The sequence below is a fragment of the Chelonia mydas genome, chromosome 5, assembly GCF_015237465.2.
Source record: "Chelonia mydas isolate rCheMyd1 chromosome 5, rCheMyd1.pri.v2, whole genome shotgun sequence".
Classification (NCBI taxonomy): Eukaryota; Metazoa; Chordata; order Testudines; family Cheloniidae; genus Chelonia; species Chelonia mydas.
Genome location: NC_051245.2, coordinates 86,332,662 through 86,354,658, shown reverse-complemented (window position 1 = coordinate 86,354,658; position 21,997 = coordinate 86,332,662). Strand labels below are relative to the sequence as shown.

The window sequence follows — 21,997 nt, the reverse complement described above, 5'->3', positions numbered from 1 at the left end:
CAAAGCAACAAAAATTTCTGTTACATGACAACCAGGTAAAAACAGGTATCTCCCTTGATCTACAGATCATTCATCAATGTTTCTACATTACCATGGCATTTTCCATTATTTGAAGTATATTCATCATGCTGGGTCAGCTATACAAGTGTCTCTTATTCATAGTAACAGAACTTAATTCTAATAGGTACAAATATGTGTTCTCAATAGCCATGATATATTTGTGGGGTGGGGTCTTTTTAAAAACAAACTGTGCATGAAATTGCTCGTGAAAGGTGCCAGAGCAACAGCCTAGGACAATGAAATCCTTGATTTAGTCACAGAATAAGCATAGCGCAGACTTCAGCAGAGCAGACTTCCTCATGCATTCCCATCAAAATGCCTCAACCCTGCTTACAGGGATCACATCTAAGTGTGAGAGAGCAGTTCAATCCCTATAACCACATAAGCTTAGGCTCCACTAAGACTGCCAACCAGGGCCCTGGTAAGTTGTGTTTTTTGTGATGGGGACACAGGTTCACTGGACTGAAGCCACAAGATGATGTTTTGCACAGAGGACTGAACTAAGCCATAATATATTTGTAGTGGGTGACAATGTTCCAGGTAACTGCAGAATTTTAAGAACACACCAGTATGAATGACACAAAGAACTAAGTGTCCAACATGCAGCAAAGAACAATATAATGAATAATAATAAATATTAATGATAATACATAAACTCTTATATAGCACTTTCCAGCTGTAGATCGCAAAGCACGTTACAAAGGAGGTCAGTATCATTAACCCATTTTACAGATGGGGAAACTGAGGCACAGAGCAGTGACAATGTGACTTACCCAAGGTCATCCAGCAGGCCAGTGGCAGAGCCAGGAATAGAATGTGGGTCTCCAGTATTCTATCCACTGTGCAACACTGCCTCCACTGATGTGCTATAATTATCTATGAAAGGCCACTGAGCTATCATGGGTTTATAACTAAGTTATATGTAGGTCACAAGTGGAAATGGGGTCTAGCTAACTCTGAATATTCTCTCTTTGATAGAAGACTAGATGGCAGGGAAGTTGCTTGCTTTGGCTACTCTCAACCTCATTTTCGAGCATTTGGCAAAACTGAAAGCTCATATAAATCACATGACACAGCTGGGACCTTATTTTGGGCACACTAATTCCAGCTGCTATTCATTAGTCATTAGTAAGTTTTACACACTGACTGGAAGAGGACTAGTAATATGGCTAAGGACCACTAATTATAGTAAGGGTTTGCAGGATCTTTCTGGTGAAGAGAAAGCCCAAGCTATATGGAATCCAAATGCTGGCCTCCAGATACAGAGGGGAAGGTGCCTTGTAAAAACCCATGAAGCAGAGAGTCAAAATGAGAGATACTGAGAGCAGTAATCTCATAATTCTAACTGTAATGGGAAAAGGTCAAAAGGAAAGACTGTTGTGCTAATTAGGGTAGCTTTATTTGTTCTTTATCATGGAGAAAAAATGAGAAAGTGAATTTACCATGTGATTACTCATCACTTTATGTCGTTGAACTTCACTACATTGAAAAAAAAATCTTCCTAGCTGGCTGAAAAATTCATGGCCAGAACATAGCTGGACTAACATCATGTGCAATCCGAATGAAATTAACAGGATTGACCAGGGATGTAGTTCTGGGCAGAAGGTGGCCCTAAATTTGGAGAACGGGGCTAGAGCATTTTGTTTCAAGGAACTCTAGATACAGCAAAATAACTAAAAGGGGTGAAATAATTAGGGTAGTGTACTAGTGTAAGATGTCTAACGGTGCTGCTCACCTGCTGAAGGTCTCCAGTGGAGAAGCTAAGAATCATTGTGGGTATCACCATAAAATAAGCATTATAGAAAAGGACTCCATATGTTCCCAGCTCCTGTGAAAAATGAAACGCACCTTTTGGAAACCTGGACCATTTGATAACAACCAGCATCCCTGTAATGTCCCTTCAGGCAATCTATTTATGAATGTGCAAAACTTCATGCAATACAATTTAACTGACAAATTTGTTATCACTAGGTTTCAAAACTAAACACTGAGCTGACCTACCATTTCAGTTAGCCTGTCTGCAGACTCAGTAAAGCAACACTGTACTAGTTCACATTCAAACGTACATATCCATAACCATATAGTTAGAAACTCAGTTAGGCCTAAATCTTTAACTGCTTTGTGTTACACAGCTGAAGAATTTAGCCTGACATAGCTGTCCATGAGAGAACTCACCACATCTACCATAGGGGAAATCTTCAGTAGTGTAGGGCTGACACAGTGGCTCCTATATTACCTCCCGAGTCCCAGTGTAGTGGGTATGACAAGGACAAAAGGGATGATCCCATGGTGGTAATATGGAGCGCTTTGAGTCACTGGCAACTGATGTAACCTAGAGCAATCCTGGGGCTGCTGTATATTTTGTTGGCGGATTTGCCTGGTACAGGGGAAGTCAAGAATCAGGGGAGTCCAAAGGTCACCTTTTAGCTACACTGTGTGGTCCCTGACTGTAGCCAAATATCTGGGTTTTAATTTTTGGTTTAAAATGAAAGCCTAAATTCTGCAGAAATAGATGGAGTACAATGCACAGAATAAGTTCAGTTCGACCTCTGTGTTTACTAAAGGACATATCATCAGTGTAGGGATGAAATCCTGGCCCCAGTGAAGTCAATGGTAAAACTCCCATCGACTTCAGTAGGGCCAGGATTTCACCCAAGGTGTTTAATGCTTGGCGTTTAAGGCTATATAACCTGCCAGTTTTATAGCACTTCTTGTTTTGAAGAGCAAATTGCTTCTTGAATTACAAGGGATTAGTGCATAATCTTTTCTTTTTGTGTTAGTTTATTCTTGCACCATTTTGTTTTGGTCATTTCTGCATTAGAAAAAAGCAAGAAAAACTGAAGAAAACAAGAATTATAACTCCAAAATGGCTTCTTTTTAAAAGTAACAGAGTAAAATTCAAAGATTTTGTTAGTTTGGGAAAAAAAGTATAAAATGATTGTGAGATTAAATTGCTTAATGTAGTCACAATACCACCCAGGTGGGTACAGCATGGAAAGAGGCAACCTTCCACAAAGTCCTTACTTATATGCTTCAAACATGATATTGTGGAACCACCCATTGGGGCAAGATGGTTCATTTTTCATGCACATTCAGTTCTGGGGCTCTCCAATGCCACCTATTATACCAGCATCACCACAACAGCTGGCACATTTACTGATATAAAACACTTGGCTACTAAAAACTGGATTGAGATTAACATCATTCCCAGCTCATTTTATATAATCTTTTGCTTTGATAAAGATCATTTGTGGCCAAAAAGCTGTTCTCTTCTAGATACGCATAGTATCATAAACACATTTTGCTTTTACTCTAGTTTCTGGATATAATTACTTTTTGAGAAAGCGAAGTTTATTTTTTCCTTCTTTAGTAAAACAAGGTTATGTTACTCTCTGCCTCAAAGGCTAAATTGGGTGAAAATCAAATATGTTACTCACCCATGCGTAGGCTGAGAAATTCCTAACAGCTTCTCCCTAAGCCAATCTATGTTAAGAGTATGTAAGTCAACTGGAACATGAAGGCAAATGAAATTAACTCTATTTGTTAAATTTGGTGTTACCTCACTCGTACGCAAGAAGTCACATAACAGTAGATGACTTTCCATTATCACATGCACAAAATGACTAAGTGCAACCTGATCACCACAAAATTACCTTTGGATCCATTTTCTGTTTAGTGTATACTCCATTTGCTGCTGTGAAGATATCGTTTAGCAACACAAAGGTGTAGCCTTCCAAATTAAAAGAGAGATCTGATCTGGAAAAAAAAAATATATATATATATATATATATAAATATATATATATATATACACACACACACGCACGCACACATATACATGCACACACAAAAGAATATAAACCTTGAAAACCCCAGCAAATTCAGGGTTTTGTCTTAAGTCTTTTTTGTATGCTGAACTATTTTACATTTCCACAAACATGTCAATATTACAAACAAGTCAGCTCTTCACAGAAATTCATACAATAAAGGACTATCAGTCCTATTCCATTCTACTTTTGCCCTGTTTTTCCATCTAGCTCAGTTCTGACACCATAGAATCATAGAATCATAGGATCATAGAATATCAGGGTCGGAGGGGACCTCAGGAGGTCATCTAGTCCAACCTCCTGCTCAAAGCAGGACCGATCCCCAATTAAATCATCCCAGCCAGGGCTTTGTCAAGCCTGACCTTAAAAACTTCTAAGGAAGGAGATTCTACCACCTCCCTAGGTAACACATTCCAGTGTTTCACCACCCTCCTAGTGAAAAAGTTTTTCCTAATATCCAACCTAAATCTCCCGCACTGCAACTTGAGACCATTACTCCTTGTCCTGTCATCCGCTACCACTGAGAATAGTCTAGATCCATCCTCTTTGGAACCACCTTTCAGGTAGTTGAAAGCAGCTATCAAATCTCCTCTCATTCTTCTCTTCTGTAGACTAAATAATCCCAGTTCCCTCAGCCTCTCCACGTAAGTCAATACTTACTGAACTTTTTCACACAAGCAGTAACTACAGATTAGAATCTAACCAATTTTTATAAGTAGAATCCGACAGGAAATAACTGTCTCTTCTGTTTTGTTTGGTTACTATTCTCAAATAGGGCAATTTGTTTAAATGATGGTGGAGCCATTAAATTCATGCCAGATGGAAATCATTCACTCAACTATACCAAACTGCTTTATACTTTGTATGTAGCTAACCAAAATATGCTACATTTCTCATGGAATTCCATCCTAATAAAATAATTTTCTAACAGGAAAGGCAGAGGAGACAGCAGAATACAGCTCCCCCCCGCCCAAGTGATCCATCTCAAATTTAAACTTGTACAAAATTATATGAACTATGTACACTGTCTACTCTAATTACATGACAACCAACAGACCACCCCCTTTCTATCAAGGATTGGGGTGGAAGGGTTCTTATGTTTGATTATGTTATATTTAGAATTTTATCAAGGAAAAACAGTTGCCCTTGTGTATTCTTGGCTTGCTGTGTTATTTATATTAGCATGTATATGCAAAACTTAGTAAAAATGTAGCTAACAGAAACATTGTTCAGTTAGAACTAGATTTTGCCCTTATATGATTGTCACCACCACCACTCCGCCCCACCCCCATCCACTTTAAGTAGATCTCTTCTCTAATTTAGGATTTGTATTCATCTAGGGGCAGATTAGCCCCTGAATAACAAAGAAAAAAATAAACTTTAAACATTACTTAATGAGATCAAGTGAAAGTCTTACCCAGCGGCTATGAAAGCCCCAAGAATGATGGCAAATACACTGACTATAATACCCAGTGAATATCGTTTCCTGTAAACAAAAATCGGACAAGTTCATATTTAGAATATTAGAAGAGAAACTAATTGGCTTCCAGTCCATTTAAAAGGCTTCAGAAACAATTAGTATTTGGAAAATAGCTAACAGAAGGACAAATCTTGGTGGCCCTAAGCAAGCAAAGTTCTTTCTGACATCAAGGAGAGTTCTGCCTGTAAGGCCTTCAGGATTTGACCCTGTGAAAATATAAAACCAGTAAGTAATAAAATCTGCAGTCTGACAGGATTCTTATTAATGTTTTACTTGCTAATCTTGTCATAATTTAAGTATAGTTTTTCTTCAGATATTGTTATTGTAACAAAATGCTAATGATATATTTTTAATTAATTTGGCCAAAGAATGCTGTTTACACAGATTGGTAGATGCCCACTTTGCCTTATTGAGCAGATACATTTTAAGGCCCAACCCAGCAAGCTGCTCTGCATGAACAGAACTCCTGCATAGCTCCACTGATTTCAACAGGGCTCCATGTGGGCACAAGGCTCTGCCTGTTTGGAGCAGTTTGCAGGATTGGTGTCTAAAAAGAGCAGACCTTAACCAAACAAACAACAATTTGGACCAAACCCTGCTTATCTTACTCAGGCGAAGTGAAGTCACTAGACTCACTCATATGAATTAAAGTGAGCGGATTTTGTCCTAGATCCACAAAAATGTATATATTTTTTATTTTCACAAATAAATTCTAACTAGTTTCTATACTTTTTCCTCTGAGTTTCTCTAATCAGTGAAAATCAGCCATGCAACAGCCTGACTGAGTACGACAAATCCTCCACTTGGTAATGACATCAAATAAAAGGTATTTTGCAAATGAAACAAACAAACAAATAAACAAAAATCACCCAAGTATGATGATTTCCAGCAGTAATGTAAGTGGAATGGTAAACTTCCTGAGCACTGTAAACATCGGCAAACTGTCCAAAAAAAGGAAAAAAGAAAAAAAGAAAAAAATGATCCAAGCACTGTGTCAAATGCAAAGCATTTTTATTGGTTTAATTCTTACCTAACTTCACTAAGCAGAAGATGAACTAAACAGACTAGCATTAAGAAGTTAGCAAAACAAATTCTCAGCCTGTTACCATACATAAAAATGTCAGTCTGACACCAGAGTCAGATTAGATAACATAATCACTGCAAATAAAGAGGCCTGCCAATTTTTCAAAAAAACCCCAAACCTGGCTACCTGTTACAAACCTCCTCAGAGTTTGAAAAGAGGAAAAAGAATAGAAATCGTTATTTTCAAATTCTACCTAATGAAGCCCATATGAACTGATGTTTTCTGTAGAAATCCTGGTTATAAGAAATAATGAGGGCCTTTATTATAAAGTTTAAAGATGACCAGTGAATGTGGCTCTGTACATGAATAAAAGAAATATAATTAAAGGGATTGTGTTTAACATCAAACAGGTTTTGTGTTTAAAAAATGAAACATAACCAAAAAGATGGAACTAGAAACATGTAAGTCGGTAGTAACCCTATCTATTAAAAAAAATTGTGGCATTTGAATAACAGATTGTTAGGATACACAGAATGATGCATTCTGGGGTCTTGTGTGTTTAATGATAATGCCTTTGCAGCTGATGTTTTGAAATGAGACACCTCCGCCATCTGGACCAATTAAGCCCTTTTACAAGGTGATGACTAGTGATCATGTTAAAAAATTATACAAATCCTAGTTTCAGGCTTACAACTCACTGAAATCTTGGATTTATACATCTATATCTTGTCTTCAGGACAAATTCTTTCAAAAACCAGATGTGAAGTGGAAAATTCCATGTGGTGAATTACATATTAACAATTAAAACACTGCAGTATTCCTTAATTTATTATATGAAATCATGGAGAAAAATTGTGATGAGTAAATCTAAAAGTATATTTTTGCAGTGGAAGATGGGTGTCTTGCATTTGGAATTATAATAAACCGATACCTTTGTATTTCAAAATAATTTGTGAACCAAACTACAACAATACTCACTGTTAGATTTTGTTGAGCTGAAAGCAATTCCAAATTCACAGGAGCAAATGAATTATTAACTATCATATTGTTGCCGGCCGTACATCAGTTATAAAAGGATCAGTCACATTGGAAAATTGCCATGTGACTTTAATTGGACTGTTGGTGATTACATGCTACACACCATGGGTAAAGGGTTTCAGAATCAGGTCCTCAGTCTCTTTAAATTATAGAAAATTAATTTGTTATCTTAAAAAGAAAAAAACAAGATATATACGCCACCAAAGCCTCTCAAACATATAAAACACACATCCAAATTTAATTCCTTTTTAATTTTTAATTCCTAATTTTAATCTATTTTAATTTACCATTAAAACACTGTAAAATACAGAAAGGTTTATGATGGGGGTTTTCATGTTTTTTTCAAAGTGTGGTCCACATTTTACCAGAGGTTCTCTCACAGAGCACTTGCCCTGCCCATTTATGTTCACACAGACCACTTCCCCTTCCAATGACAACTGAATACCATTTACGGGTAAACAAACCTACTGCTTACACAAGGAAAAGTTAATTAAGGAAAGTATTTGTGGTTTTTAGTTGTCTTCTATGCATTAAGCATTTAGTTCTATTGGAGAAAATTTAACCCCTGCTTTTTTCCTTCATCTCCCTCTCACATGTACTCTGTTTCTCTCAGCTGGAAACAAGGACCATCAGCCCCAGTTCCACAGACTACAGTTTGGGACCCTCCAGTATAACACCATTGGAAATTGCTCCATGGGCACTACTACAGCCTCAGGTGCTACTACTACCATGCTGCCTATGATCCCTTTCCACAGGGAGCTTGGTCCCTCAATTCATATAGCAGATCCTAGGTCATTTCAGTCCTGTCAATAATCCTTATACCTGCAGCCCTGGTGTGAAGGCAACCACCATGGAGTAGTGTTCAGGGGCATACAGAAAATGTAAGTATGTATGCCTTCTGTATGTCCTCTCCACAGCCTGTCCTTCCTATCCAGTGAAACCAAGCTGGTTCCACTACATGTGAATTCCATCCATCCCCTGTACCAGTCTACGTAACTCATGCAAGACTTTTGTATACAAAGAAAAATAATAAATAAATAAAAAAATAAATAATAATAATAATACCTAGCTCTTATATAGGACTTTTCACCATAGATTTCAAAACTATTCATATGCATGTAAAGGCATTTTTCTTACAGGTTTCACCCCTCTTGTTGGGCTACCCATGGAATGCTGGCCATTCACATGAAGAGAAGAAAACATTTAACAAACACATTTATTATTGCAGTGAAACTGCGTTCACACTCTGTGTTGGTACAGACTGTGCTAATCCCTCCTAAAGGCAGCACAGAGATTGTAAACTAATCAGCTGCTTTGGTTGAGATTTTCAAAGCAGTGCAGGGGGTTTTGTCATACATCATCTATTAAAATTAATGTGCAGCTAAATCCCCAGCACTACTTTGAAAATCTTAACCTTTAACCTTATACTTTGTACCTACAAGAATAAAATAATAAAAACCAAATGGTCTACTATGACCTGTGCTTACTGTACCTTAGTTTGCTGGTGCTTGTTAATCCACTTATGTGATTTCCAACATAAAGCAGAGGCAGAGGAAACAACTGCAATAAAGTCAGAGCACAAGTCAGATTAGACCTATGCTTTAAATTACTGTTGAGGAACTTTGAGTTATTTTACTAGTGTAAAATTCCTTCATTCCTAAAAGAGATTATTTTTCTTAGGGGGGGGGAAAGAACCCCACATCCATTGAATTTATTAAACAATATCCTCGACTGGTGTTCATTGGCATAACTCCATTGACTCCAATACAGCAACACTAAATTACATTAGCTGAGGATCTGGCCCAACATAGATTAAAAAAGAAATACTCAGCACTTGACTGGTTTCACTTTTGTAAAATTAATACTTGATTAGCTTAGACCTACTGTTTTTATTTAGATTTAAAACAGAAAGCAATTGAGCAGGTGGAATGAAAGCATGACTGATCTTCTGTAAGGACACAGTAGAGTACAAAGAAGAGCATATACTACTATGTATAGGAAAATGAGATTATTTTAAGTACAGCTATTGAGGAGTCCTAGTGAACAATCATATAAATTATACAGACTGCTGAAAAGAAAATTTAGATGTTTAGGGCTAGGTTAGACTGTAGGCCCTTTAGGGCAGCACCTATAACAATGCGGTCCTGACACTGTAGGATTGCCAGACGTCTGGTTTTTGGCCTTAGCTCCGCGCGGCTCCCAGAAGTTGCCACCAGGTCCTTGTGGCTCCTAGGCGCATGGGCAGCCAGGGAGACTCCGGGTGCTGCCCCCTCCCCTTGTGTCAGCTCTGCAGTGCCCACTGGCCAGGAACCACGACCAATGGGAGCTGCGGAGGCAGCACCTGTGAGTGCGAGGGCAGCGCACGGAGCCTCCCTCACCACGCATGTGCCTAGGGGCTGCACAGCAGGGACCTGGTGGCCGCTTCCTGAGAGCCACGGTAAGCACTGCCAGGACTGTGCATCCCAAGCCCCTCCCGCACCCCAACCCCATCCCAGGTCGGAGTCCCCTCCCGCACCCAAACTCCCTCCTGGAGCCTGCACTCTGCACACCCCAACATCCTGCCCCAGCCCTGAGCCCCCTCCTACACCCCAAAACTCTTATGCCTGGCCCCACCCCAGAGCCTACCCCCCCAGCCAGAGTCCTCAAACCCGACCCCACGCACAGCCCAACCCCCAGCCCCAGCCCGGTGAAAGTGTGTGAGGGGTAGGGGGGAGAGCAAGCGAAGGAGGGAGGGGGATGGAGTGAGTGGGGACAGGGCCTCAGAGAAGTGACGGGTCAGGACGCGGGGCCTTGGGGCTGGAGTGTTCAGTTTTCTGTGATTAGAAAGTTGACAACCCTATGACTCTGACAGGAGCCTTTGGGCCCTACCACAATACAAACAAATAACAACAACAGATTGCATCTAGCCCAAACAGAGCATGCAAGGAGCTATGTATCCCTGACACAGAAAGACCATGGGAGTCTAAAGCCAACTGAGGTAACCAGAGGGGACAGAGAGGAGCCATAGCTCTGGCCTGGCTCTACATGAGCTAGCAGAGCTGGACCGGCATGGGGGAGGGACATGCCACAACCATGCCTGGTGTTGCTGTGTGTGTTCCCCAAGAGACATTGAATTATGTGCTTTTAAAACTCTATGTGACAAAAGCATATAGACATGAACATTTTATTTATTTTTAAAAGTATGCCATATTTGCTCTCAAGTGGAAGGGAAGAACAAAGGAGATGCAGGCGGAATGGAGCGACAGTATATTTACAGCCTATATATCTCTCATAAAATGACCCTGCAAACATTTAGCAATAACAACCCCCTGCTGCAGCATTTTATCCAGAAAGAGAACTTTAGATATGGGGTGAAAATGGAACTGAGTGCAATGGAAAAGAGAATATATTTTCACTTATTGTAATGGTGAAAAAACACAGACAACTGCAGCTCACCTAGCACAATCCCAGAGGGCAGTGAAAAATTTGCCGAACAATAGCCAAATACCAAGAGCTTCTCCCACTGAAATCAGCAGTTTGCAGGTACAGGTCTCAAATTCAAAGTTCAGATTAAATTTATCTGTAATTTGAAGATTCTCCATCTCAAATGCGGGTCCAGTCATGCCAGCTGCTGAGCACCCTCAACTCTAGAGGAGCTGAGAGTGCTTGGCATCTAGCAGGAGGCCTTTTTGTTTCATTTTGTGGTCTCTGGTTCTCCTTCAGCATGATGGATAAGACCAATGCTAGAGTACTCTATACTGGGAATGAGAAGCCACAGTGACGTAAGAGATCTTGAAAGTGAAAGGGAATCTAACTGTGCTACAGTTAATTACAGCCTAAATACACTTTACAAAGTAAAAGAATCAACAAATATAAACGCAACTGATGTGCTGAAACTAGGAAAATCCGGTATTATGGCTGGTACATAACTGCTGAAATGTTGCAACACTGATTGCTCAAGATATAGTTCCAGAAAACCTTCAAAGCATTAATACTGAAAAATATAAAAGAAACGCCTGGCACCAAGGATACAGCAAGGAAAGAATGTATGTGGGGAGCAGTATGCATGGGGAACAAGGTGGTCTCAAGGATCCGATACGTTTGTGATATTTGCGCTACTGCCCCTTAGTACCAACCTAACCACTGAGACTTCTTCCCTGACCACATTAAGGAGAAAAACAGGTGTCCCCCATGGTCATAGCTGTTCCTGCAAGACTTCTATACATAGAAGGGCCATTGATTTCAATGGAAATTCCATCTAAATAGGGCTCATGGGATCAGGCTCTTTAGTTGTAAGGTGTGTTCATGGTAAAACTTCTTAGGCCCTATAGGAAGGATGGTTCTGTAATTAAGGTGCCAGGCTGGGACAGAAGAGATCAATGGAAGAACTGGGAACTGAACCCAGACTTCTTGTGTGACTTTGGGCAAAGCACTTAGGCCCTGATCCTGCTTCAAGATGCACACGGGCAGACCTCTGCACCCATCCAAAGTCCCAGTGACTTCCATGGAGTTCTGCAGTGGTGCAAGAGTCTGCATATGTGCATTTCACTGCAGGATCCGTGCCTTATTCAGTCTGTGTCTCAGTTCCCAGTATGACAAATTGAGATAATAGATCCTTTCTCCTATTCTTTGTCTTGCCTTTTCAGACTATAAGCACTCTTACTATGTGTATGTAGCAAAATGTAGTACAATGGGTCCTGTTTGCACATAATTAATAAATAAAATAAAATAATAATGATAATAGTGTTTTCCCACTGCAGAATACTGGAGTCAAACTGTGGGGCTGATCTGAGAAGATAATTTTATTGTTAGACACTACCATCTCAAATGCATCCTCTCTCATGCCAAACACAAATTACATAATCAAACTGCAATTTAATTCTGTCTCTATAAAATGCAAGATTGTTATAGTGAAATTAAATTATCTATTTACAACAAATTAATAAAATAAAGACACAAAATCAAAATTTCATGGAACATCTGGAAAAATCAGAATGTTTGCAATTTTTCCATTGTACCTTCTGTCCAAAGAAAACATTTTTGAAAAACCACAGTAAGAAGACTATTGACAAAGGTACAATTTCCTTCTAAATCAAAATCCAGACATTTCATACCTTCACAGGGATACTTTTGTCAAAATCAGGGAAGTGAATAATCTTATTTAATTTTGACACATACAGAATAAGTATGGTGGTTGCCATCTAAGAAAAGAAAAGAAAAGAAGCAAGACACAATGTAAGAGCCAAAAGCTATTTTAAACTTACATATAATAACTGTTTTCAAGACAAGTTCATTACACATATTAGACAAGTACAACACTAGACAGCATATCAATTAAGTGTTACTTTCAAAGGACAGTAACAGAATACAAAGAAACAGCTGGGATATTTTTCTTTTTTACCAACCATATTGGTTGAAACTACAATACAAATATGACATGCTTTACTGGCATGAGAACATGCGGGACACCTTAACATATGTATATGCTCATTGGGTAACTGCGCAAATAAAACAGATGATCAATGTTCCATGCTATTCATGCAAATTTCTTATTACTAGTGGATTCTCTCAACCAATCAGAATGCAGATGAATAGAAGAAGACCCAGTCCTACAGCTTTCCTAATGATGTGTGAGAGAGAGGGCTGTGAGTGGACCAGTATATTGGCAAAGCAACTAGTAATCCATGTATGTATGGTCAGAATGAGAATGTATGGAGAGAAAGCATGGAAACCCCCTGGATTCTTAGGTTCTGTGAGGAAATCTGGCTACATCCGTGCAGGACTTGGCCCACTCTGAAGTGCTCCCCTGGTTTTTCTGCTCTTTACTCTTTAACAGCAACATGGCTCCCTTAGGAGCCATGGCATCACTGGAACTTCACCGACACCTCTACATTTCAACCTCCTCAATGAGGTCATGGAGATCAGCCACTATGCTACGTACATAGGAAAAATTATCACCTCACCAACTTTCCAGCTGAAATCTGCATGGTACAGAGGAGAATATACCATGGAGAACAAGAGTTCCCTACTCCCATTTCAAGGCTGAGGAGCCCCAAAGATGCATTTGTTGTATGGAGATGTTTCCACAGTCTCTGGAGGTAGAGAGCATCCCACTGCAGTCCTGCTCTTTTCTTTCACATAACTGAGCTCTTTTCTGGCCATTTTGCTTCCCTCTATATCACTTTGCAGAGAGGTGCTTGTGGCCCACTGTTTCCCTTTTGTTCTCTGAGCTCAGCATCTTCTTGCCCTCATTTAAAAATCACAGCTCTCTCTTAAATTGTTTAAATTAACAACAAATAAGACTTCCCTCTAGGGCTCTATTCTCCCCACCCATTCCTTCTTTGAGTAATCAACTCTTTTCATTCCCAGTGTAGACAAATGGTTAGATATCTCTTTTACCAGTTTCAACAAAGATTTCTCCCTTTCTCCTGCTACACCATTGTCCTCAGCTTTATTGTCCCCTCAGCCTCTGTAGGCAAAGAATAAAAATTATGTGGATCCCTATTAGCAAACTGCAAGGGAATTAGAAAGAACTGTGAGGGAATGCAGAGACAGTGCCACCACACATACATTCCAGGTCTTCAGTGGATCCCCTGGGATCCATATGGATCTGGGGAACTAGCAGATTTTGAGGGCTGAGCATCTTGTTCACTGAATTTTGCAAGCGAAAAGTTTGTGGCATTTCCAGTCCTCTACATGGGTTTTCCCACATAAGGGTTGAATTGGATCCTAATTTCCTCCAGGGCATTAAAACAGATAAACTGTGAGGAAGAGTGATTTCTTCCATAACAGTAGTATTGCACTGTAAGATGAAAGCACTTAATTTTATTATCAATCTTAACTGCAGTATATTAAGTTTTATTGTTGAACATACCTGTCCAATTCCAAGAACCATTGGAGATGGGAATCTGAAAAGAAAAGAGAATTATAAACATACATATCACAACAACAAAAGTGTGAGGAAGCAATAGGGTTCCTATTCCCTTAAGCCAAGCTTACGAAAAATGGGTGTCTAAGTCCATGTTAGATACCTACATGACTGGCCAAATTTTCAAAAGTGCTGAGCAACTGGCAGCTGTCACAGGTAATCTTGCACTATTCTAGTCAAAGGCAATTCCCTCCTCCCCACCTCCCAAAATGCAATATATCACAGGCTGTATAAATGTTGCAGAAACATACATTGGCTGCTTAAAAAAAAGCCTATTTCTCTACCCTCTGGATTGGCTTCAGCCCAAAGCAAAGATACTTCAAAGGAAGGGATGCAGTTTGAGTAGGATATTTGTAGAATCATAAAGCCCCCAAGGATCTTTTTTTAATCCATAATAAATTAATTTAAAAAAAAATTAAGGCACTAATTCTCCATGGGTATCTTGATGTTAGGAGATGGGTCTAGCAACAAGTTCCTACAGATGCTTCTTATCCCATAGCAACACAGGCTGGAATCTGTGGGTGCCAACTTGTTAAGTGCTGAAAGACCTCAACTTTCCATGAATTTAATAGGGCACTGCTTCCCAGGAGGCACTTAGCATCTTGCAGGTCTGGTCAGCACCAGGGTTGGTTTGCACTCAAACTTTCACCACAATAGCAAAACATTTTAATTAGACCCTATTTTGGTGCAAGTCTGCATGTAGCTTAAGAAAGCAAGCATCTGATTTCTTGGCAAGCTTTCTAACTGTGCAGGTATCCAGTGTCCAGCACTCCATGACAGTGTGATTATGAATCACAGAGGTTGCTAAAAACTGTTAAAGCACCACTGAGCAAGTACGAGGAAGCACCCTTCTCAGCTGAGTGACCTCAGACCAGGACTGTAGTGTTAGCAATAGAAACAATCTGAACAGAGCAGGAAGAACGTCATAACTATACTCAAATCATAATATAAAGAGAGGGTCAAGAAGGTCCAGAAGAGATAAAACTTCTGGGAAATAGAGATGAGATTCAGGAAATACAGAAAGGAAGAGACAGGATATTTACTGATAGATGTATTACATATTCTGTTCATCACTATATGAGTACATGGTCTGTATTCATATATACAACAAATGAAAGCTTGTATTATATGAAGATCTGGGAGACCGTAGTTGTATGTTTCAAAGAGCACTAACTTTTAGCAAATGCAGGAGAAATTGTGTACCTTTTTTTCCTCAGCTTCTGATAAATACTGGAATAAAAAAGTTAAAAGAGAGAGACTGGGCTCTGTAAAGACGGCAATATTCTTTAGCTAAGGGTGAGGAATCCCGGAAGTAACATCTGGCCAAGAGGACTGTGACTGAATGTGATTATTGTTTCAAGCCAAAAGATGTAATATCTTTTGTTTATTATTAATTTAAAGAAGTCTGTTTTTAGTTTTACAATTGTTTTCCTTTGTATACCTTAAAATGCAGGACATAAAAAAAAATTCTTCCATCCCTAGTTCAAAACACTTAAAGTTTTGTATATTGTTGTGATTCTCGATTGCAGAATTTATCTATCAGTCTGTGAGAGACAATGATTCCTACAAATAGCTGGACTTTCAGGTATACAGATAATTAGGCGCTAAATGGGTGTTTAGGGGAATACCAATCTTTTGTATCTGACGGAACAGTGGTTTTGCTGCTGAACTGTCAAGAATCTTCAAATCAGGAAAGTGCTTCTTTATTTTCCCCCCATACCTAAGAGGGAAAGATTTAACAACAGTAGTTGTTTCACTTCTGTGCTGCTACTGGTGATGGGATTACAACACTAATAATCATATTCACTTGCTGACTTTATTCACTTTTTTTACTAATTTTTTATTAGACTTGTTCTATTACTTGAACTGGGCTTAATTCTGTATTTGATTTTGTTTTCTAATCAAATCAATGGGATTCCATTGGTCACAGTGATCTGTGTTAGTGAGCCACAATGTAGGACATAGGCCTTCAATTTGCCCTGAGGTTTTTTGTGAGCATGTAGGTAGAAGAATGATCTTATGTGTAAGGATCTGCTTTGGAATTCAGGAGATCTGGGTTCAGACTCCCTCTGTGACCTCAAATAAGTCACTTAAGCAGAAATTTTCAAAAGAGCCTAAATTTTGCCTGACGGTTTCAGGTGGGTTTTGACCAGCTATGGAGATGGTCGACATTTCTGAAAAAACATTATGATAAAATTTTGAGGGGGAAAAAGCAATAAAAAACCCTTATTTTTTACTGCACTCCTTTAATTATTTGTGCATATTGGAACTAAATCTACTCTAAAATTAAATGGATTAATCACTCACCGCCTGGATCTTTGTAAATGTCAGTTTCAGGGAATGCTTGACCATTTGTAAGTCTATTACTATTGTCAAGCTGTCTGGAGTGGCTCACAACTGTGAGTGCCTACCTCAGGGCAGACTGTCAAAAACTGGGCAGACACTCCAAACTGGTGGTATGTTCTATAATTAGTTCTTACCAACCTGGTAAATAATTTGAACTCCTGAATCACTATAACTGTCTTACCATGGAGTCACAGACAGTCCCCTTAGGCACTCCAGTCTATCTTGCCACCCAGGCAAGCTGGATTTAGTGATAAATGGTCACTTACACCAAAAAGCACAAAACATTCAGGTTGCTCCCAGTCCCAAGAGACAGGTCACTTATCCCAGGTCAATTGGTATCTTAGATCTCACACCAAGACAACCCTTGTAGACAATTCAGTAATAAACTAACTGAAGGGTTATTAAGAAAAAGAAATTAGAGTTATTTACAGGTTAAAGCAAGCAAGCAAGCATATAACACAAATGAGTTGCAGTCTAAATCCTAAGAATGACAGCGTCGTAGTGATTGGCCAATGCAAAATGTCTTTTTTCAGGGCCCCTCCAAAAGCTGGCTATTCCTACCCACGGATTTGCAGACAGCACGAAGAACTAAGAAAGCCGGGGGGGGCAGCAGCTAGGATTGGGGTTGGCTCCCGCGCCCACTTTGGAGGATTCAGGGCCAGCCCCAGCATAAATATTCCTTTTGCAGCCGGCAAATTGCGCGTGTGCGTGAGCGGCGTTTTCCGAGGGGGGGCGGAGGAAGTGAAGCTGGGGAGGAGCCGGACAGAGGGACGGGAGCCCTGGCCCCTCGTCTCACCGGTAAGTGGTCAGCACGGTCTTGTTCACCAGGACGATCAGGAAAGAGCAGGTTCCATAGAAGAAGGCGGAAAGCAGCCTGGGCAGCGGCGGGTGGGCGGCACCAGCCGGCTTCTCCTCGGCCTGCTGGGCGCTCATCTCCTCGTACGTGCAACGTGTCTGGGACGCGGACAACAAAACCCAGCCCCTGGAGAGCGGCGAGGCGCGCCGCCGGACATGCCCGCGGCCCGGGGGCAGAGTCCCACAGCAGCACCCAGGGCAAGAGCCGCCGCCCCAGCCCCTCCTTCCTCAGCACCAGGGCAGCGAGACAGGAAGAGCTCGCGCCCAGCCAGTCCCCTCCCTCAGCAGGCGGGCGGCTCGCTGCTGCCCCTGTCTCGCTCCTGCTGACGCCTCGGAGGCGTGTGGCTGGGGCAGGGCGCGCCCGGGCTCACGGTCCCATCGTTCAGGTGCGCTGCCGGATGCCAGCCATGCCCGCTGCACCGATTCAGGCTGAGCCCCGGAGTGGAGGGAGCCAAGCAGCAGGGAGGTGCCGAGAACAGCAGCGCCAGCTCGTAGGCTGTAGCCTGGAAAAGTTGGGTAGACTCGCACCTCAGCAGTCCCGGCCCAGCACTGGAGAGAGACGCAAGCTGAGTGGTTTCCTCCCGCGTCCCAGCCAGGTGGGCTTCTTTGCCTTCCGAATTTGTTCCTCTCTCTCGAAGATACGTGTTCACTCCTATGTCTGTGGGAGATGCAAATAAAGGTGCATGTAAGCATGGGGCCTGTAGGTATGATTTAAAAAAAACAAACCCCAAAACCCCACAATGGAAAAGGACGTGCAAAACTAGAGTTTAGTGATTGTTATTATTTACATTTGCGGCAATTTTTGTTTCTGAGGATGAATTGAGTGGCTAGAAATATATACTATGTACATACTCACCAGTGTTAAACATGAATTAAATATAAAGAATTTGAAAAGCAATGATTGAATATTTAAGCTTTCTCTACACAAGAATTGCACCCATTTAACTTAAGGTGTGTTTCTGAAACTTATTTTTGCTATACTTGCGAGTGACAGCGCAATAAAGGAGCCCCTGGCGCACTAGCTCAGTACCCGTCCACATTGACAAGGTACGTAGAGCGCTCTGACGCTGGTACTCCACCTCGGCGAGTGCAATAACATTTGCTGCACCCCCGCTGGAGCGTCCGCGGCACCAGTGTGGATGCCCTGGTCCTATAGTGCGCTGTGATCGGCCTCCAGAAGTATCCCACAATGCCTGTGCTAGCCACTCTGGTCATCACTTTGAACTCTACTGCCCTGCCCTCAGGTGACCAACCATCAGATCCGCCCTTTAAATTCTCTGGGAATTTTGAAAATCCCCTTCCTGTTTGCTCAGCCAGGCGTGAAGTGCTCTCAGTGAATCTTTCCAGGTGACCAGGCCTCCATGCGCCAGGCAAGCCCCAGTATGGAACAATAGCGAGGTGCTGGACCTCATCAGTGTTTGGGGGAGGAAGCTGTCCAGTCCCAGCTGTGCTCCAGCTGTAGGAATTATGATACCTTCGGGCAGATATCAAGGGACATGATGGAAAGGGGCCACGACTGGGATGCACTGCAGTGCAGGATTAAAGTGAAGGAGCTGTGGAATGCCTATTGCAAAGCCCGTGAGGCAAATAGCCGTTCCGGTGCTGCCCCTGTGACCTGCCATTTCTACAAAGAGCTGGACGCGATACTTGGGGGCGACCCCACCTCCATGCCGAGTACCACCATGGACACCTCAGAGCCCAGTGCATCAAGGCAGGAGGAGAAGGAGGAGGAGCAAAGCGGGAGCGAGGGTGCTCCGGCAGAGGAAGACACCCCGGAATCCCTAGATGCATGCAGCCAGGAGCTGCTCTCAAGCCAGGAGGAAGGCAGCCAGTCATTGCGGCCAGTGCTTGGGGAAGGACAAACACCAGAGGAGGTTCCCGGTAAGCGGCTTTTATTTTGGGAAGGAAGTTATTCGGTGCAGGCTCTTGGGGCAAGGAGGGTTAGGGCTGCATGCATGCCTAGAAGCAGAATAGGGCGTTGATGTGCTCTCTCATATCGCAGTAATTGGCCTCAGTGATCTCTTCAAAGGTCTCATCCAGAACTTGGGCAATGCACTTGCGCAGGTTTCTCGGGAGAGCCACTGTGTTCCTTGTCCCAGTAAGGGTAACTTGTCGTCGCCACTGTGCCTTGAGGGGCGGGGGGACTATTGCTGCACACAGGCAAGCTGTATATGGGCCAGGGCAGAATCCACATTGTAGAAGACCCTCTCTTGCTTCCCAGGTCACCCTCAGCAGCGAGATATCTTCCAGGACGAACTCCTGTGGAAAATGTGGGGACAGTGTTCAGTATAGGGGCCCCCTGCTATTGGCTCTCCCCTAGGCACAGAAACCCAGAGGACAGTACAGCTGTGAAACTATCAGTCACGCTTGACCCTGTGCTTACTCACCATTTTGGGGCTCCCATGGGTTATTTGCGCTCGCTTTGGGATGGGTAAATTATGCTATTGTGTAGACTGTGCTTGCCCTTAAGTACGGGGGAATCATTGCTCTGTCTGGTGTGAACAATGCTGCCTCTGTTAAGTGTTGCGTTCTGCCTTTACAGATGCAACCTTGAGATCTCAGCCCGTGTTATCACCGGCCAAAAGACTCCAAAGAATCAGAAAGAGGCCACGTAGAAGCAAGGAAGACATGTTTCATGGAGTAATGCAGCATTCAAGTAATGAAAATCGAAAAGTGCAGGAGTGGCGGGACAGTGAAAGGAGGATTCGCCAGCAGAATGAGGTGCCCTGGCACAAAAGCACGGTGCTCTGGCAGCAAAGCACGGATCGGCTGATAAGCATAATGGAGCGTCAAGTGGACTCGATAGCCATGCAGGCGGAGCACTACTGTGCCTGACCCCCCCCCCCCACCCCACCCGCAGCCCTTGTCCCAAAACTCTTTCCCTTGTGCCCCCATGTCACCTCCAACCCACTTTCCCCAACATCTGGGTTCTTACTGCCACCAGCTGCCTCCAACACCTGTAGCTTCACCACCCAGCCCTGAGAACTATGACCCTTACCCGCTGTAGTCAACCCCCATCACCATGCAGTATAGCCATCCTGAAGTGCAGCACTCATTGCACAGCACTCCAGACCGGAAGGCTGAGTATGATAACAGGACATATGCAAATCTGTGATTGTACTGTTCCCCACCCCACCCCCTTGCCCTTTCTGTTTCTCAAGCAGTTGTGTTTCTTTTCAATAAATGGATTTTTTGGCTTTGAAAACATTCTTTATTATTGCATAAAGTAAAAGATACATTAGCCCAGGAAAGAAACAGGCACTGCAAGTCAGCGTAGCAAACACAGATTCCTACTAACATTGGAACCGCTGCACTTCACTCACGTGCAGGGCACCAGACATTACTGGTGGCTTTCAGCCTCAAATTGCTCCCTCAAGGCATCCCTAATCCTTGCAGCCCCATGCTGGGCCCCTCTAATAGCCCTGCTCTCTGGCTGTTCAAATTCAGCCTGCAGGTGTTGAACCTCCGAATTCCATGCCTGAGTGAATCATTCACCCTTCCCTTCACAAATGTTATGGAAGGTACAGCACGTGGATATAACTGCAGGGATGCTGTCATTGGCCAGGTCCAGCTTCCCATACAGAGAGCGCCAGTGGCCCTTTAAACGGCCAAAAGCACACTCCACAGTCATTCTGCACTGGCTCAGCCTGTTGTTGAACCGCTCCTTGCTGCTGTCAAGGCTCCCTGTGTAGGGTTTAATTAAAGGGTAAGCAGGGTCTCCAAGGATCACAATGGGCATTTCGACTTCCCCTACGGTGATCTTCTGGTCTGGGAAAAAAGTCCCGGCTTGCAGCTTCCTGAACAGCCCAGTGTTCCAAAAGATGCGTGCCTCATGCACCTTTCCGGGCCACCCTGCGTTAATATCAATGAAGTGCCCACGGTGATCCACAAACGCCTGGAGAACCATAGAGGAATACCCCTTCTGATTAACGTACTCGGAGGCTAGGTGGGCTGGTGCCAGAATTGGAATATGTGTGCCATCTATTGCCCCTCCGCAGTTAGGGAAACCCATTTGTGCAAAGCCAGCCACAACGTCATGCATGTTACCCAGAGTCACAGTTCTTCTGAGCAGGATGCAATTAATGGCCCTCCAAACTTGCATCAACACGATTCCAACAGTCGACTTTCCCATTCCAAACTGGTTAGCGACCAATCGTTAGCTGTCTGGTGTTGTCAGCTTCCAGATTGCACCCACTTCTCCACCGTCAGGGAAGCTCTCAATCTCGTGTCCTTGCACCGCAGGGTGGGGGTGAGCTCCTCACACAGTCCCATGAAAGTGGTTTTTCTCATCCGAAAGTTCTGCAGCCACTGCTCGTCATCCCAGATTTGCATGACATCGTGATCCCACCACTCAGTGCTTGTTTCCGGAGCCCGAAAGCGGCATTCCACGGTGGTGAAAATGTCTGTGAATGCCACAAGCAAACTCGTGTCATATGCATTACTCAAGTCGATATCGTCAGA

The 21,997-nt window shown here is 42.5% G+C and overlaps 1 protein-coding gene across 3 annotated transcripts in view; it reads right to left on the bottom strand.

Annotated features, from left to right (window-relative positions):
- The window catches only part of SLC35D2 (solute carrier family 35 member D2), a 30,646-nt gene extending 12,650 nt beyond the window's left edge, over window positions 1-17,996 (bottom strand). Inside the window, exons 1-8 of one of the 3 annotated variants that reach the window (XM_007072809.4) lie at window positions 17,478-17,996; window positions 14,282-14,315; window positions 12,522-12,608; window positions 8,921-8,988; window positions 6,236-6,307; window positions 5,304-5,372; window positions 3,714-3,816; window positions 1,796-1,888 (exon numbers count right to left, since the gene is read on the bottom strand). In XM_007072809.4, the coding sequence (XP_007072871.2) occupies window positions 1,796-1,888; window positions 3,714-3,816; window positions 5,304-5,372; window positions 6,236-6,307; window positions 8,921-8,988; window positions 12,522-12,608; window positions 14,282-14,315; window positions 17,478-17,614 (663 nt within the window). In that variant the 5' untranslated portion in view covers window positions 17,615-17,996. The remainder of the gene's footprint in view (window positions 1-1,795; window positions 1,889-3,713; window positions 3,817-5,303; window positions 5,373-6,235; window positions 6,308-8,920; window positions 8,989-12,521; window positions 12,609-14,281; window positions 14,316-17,477) is intronic. The other 2 variants (XM_043547518.1, XM_043547519.1) reach the window with 2 other exon arrangements.
- Between the last annotated feature and the right edge of the window lie 4,001 nt (window positions 17,997-21,997).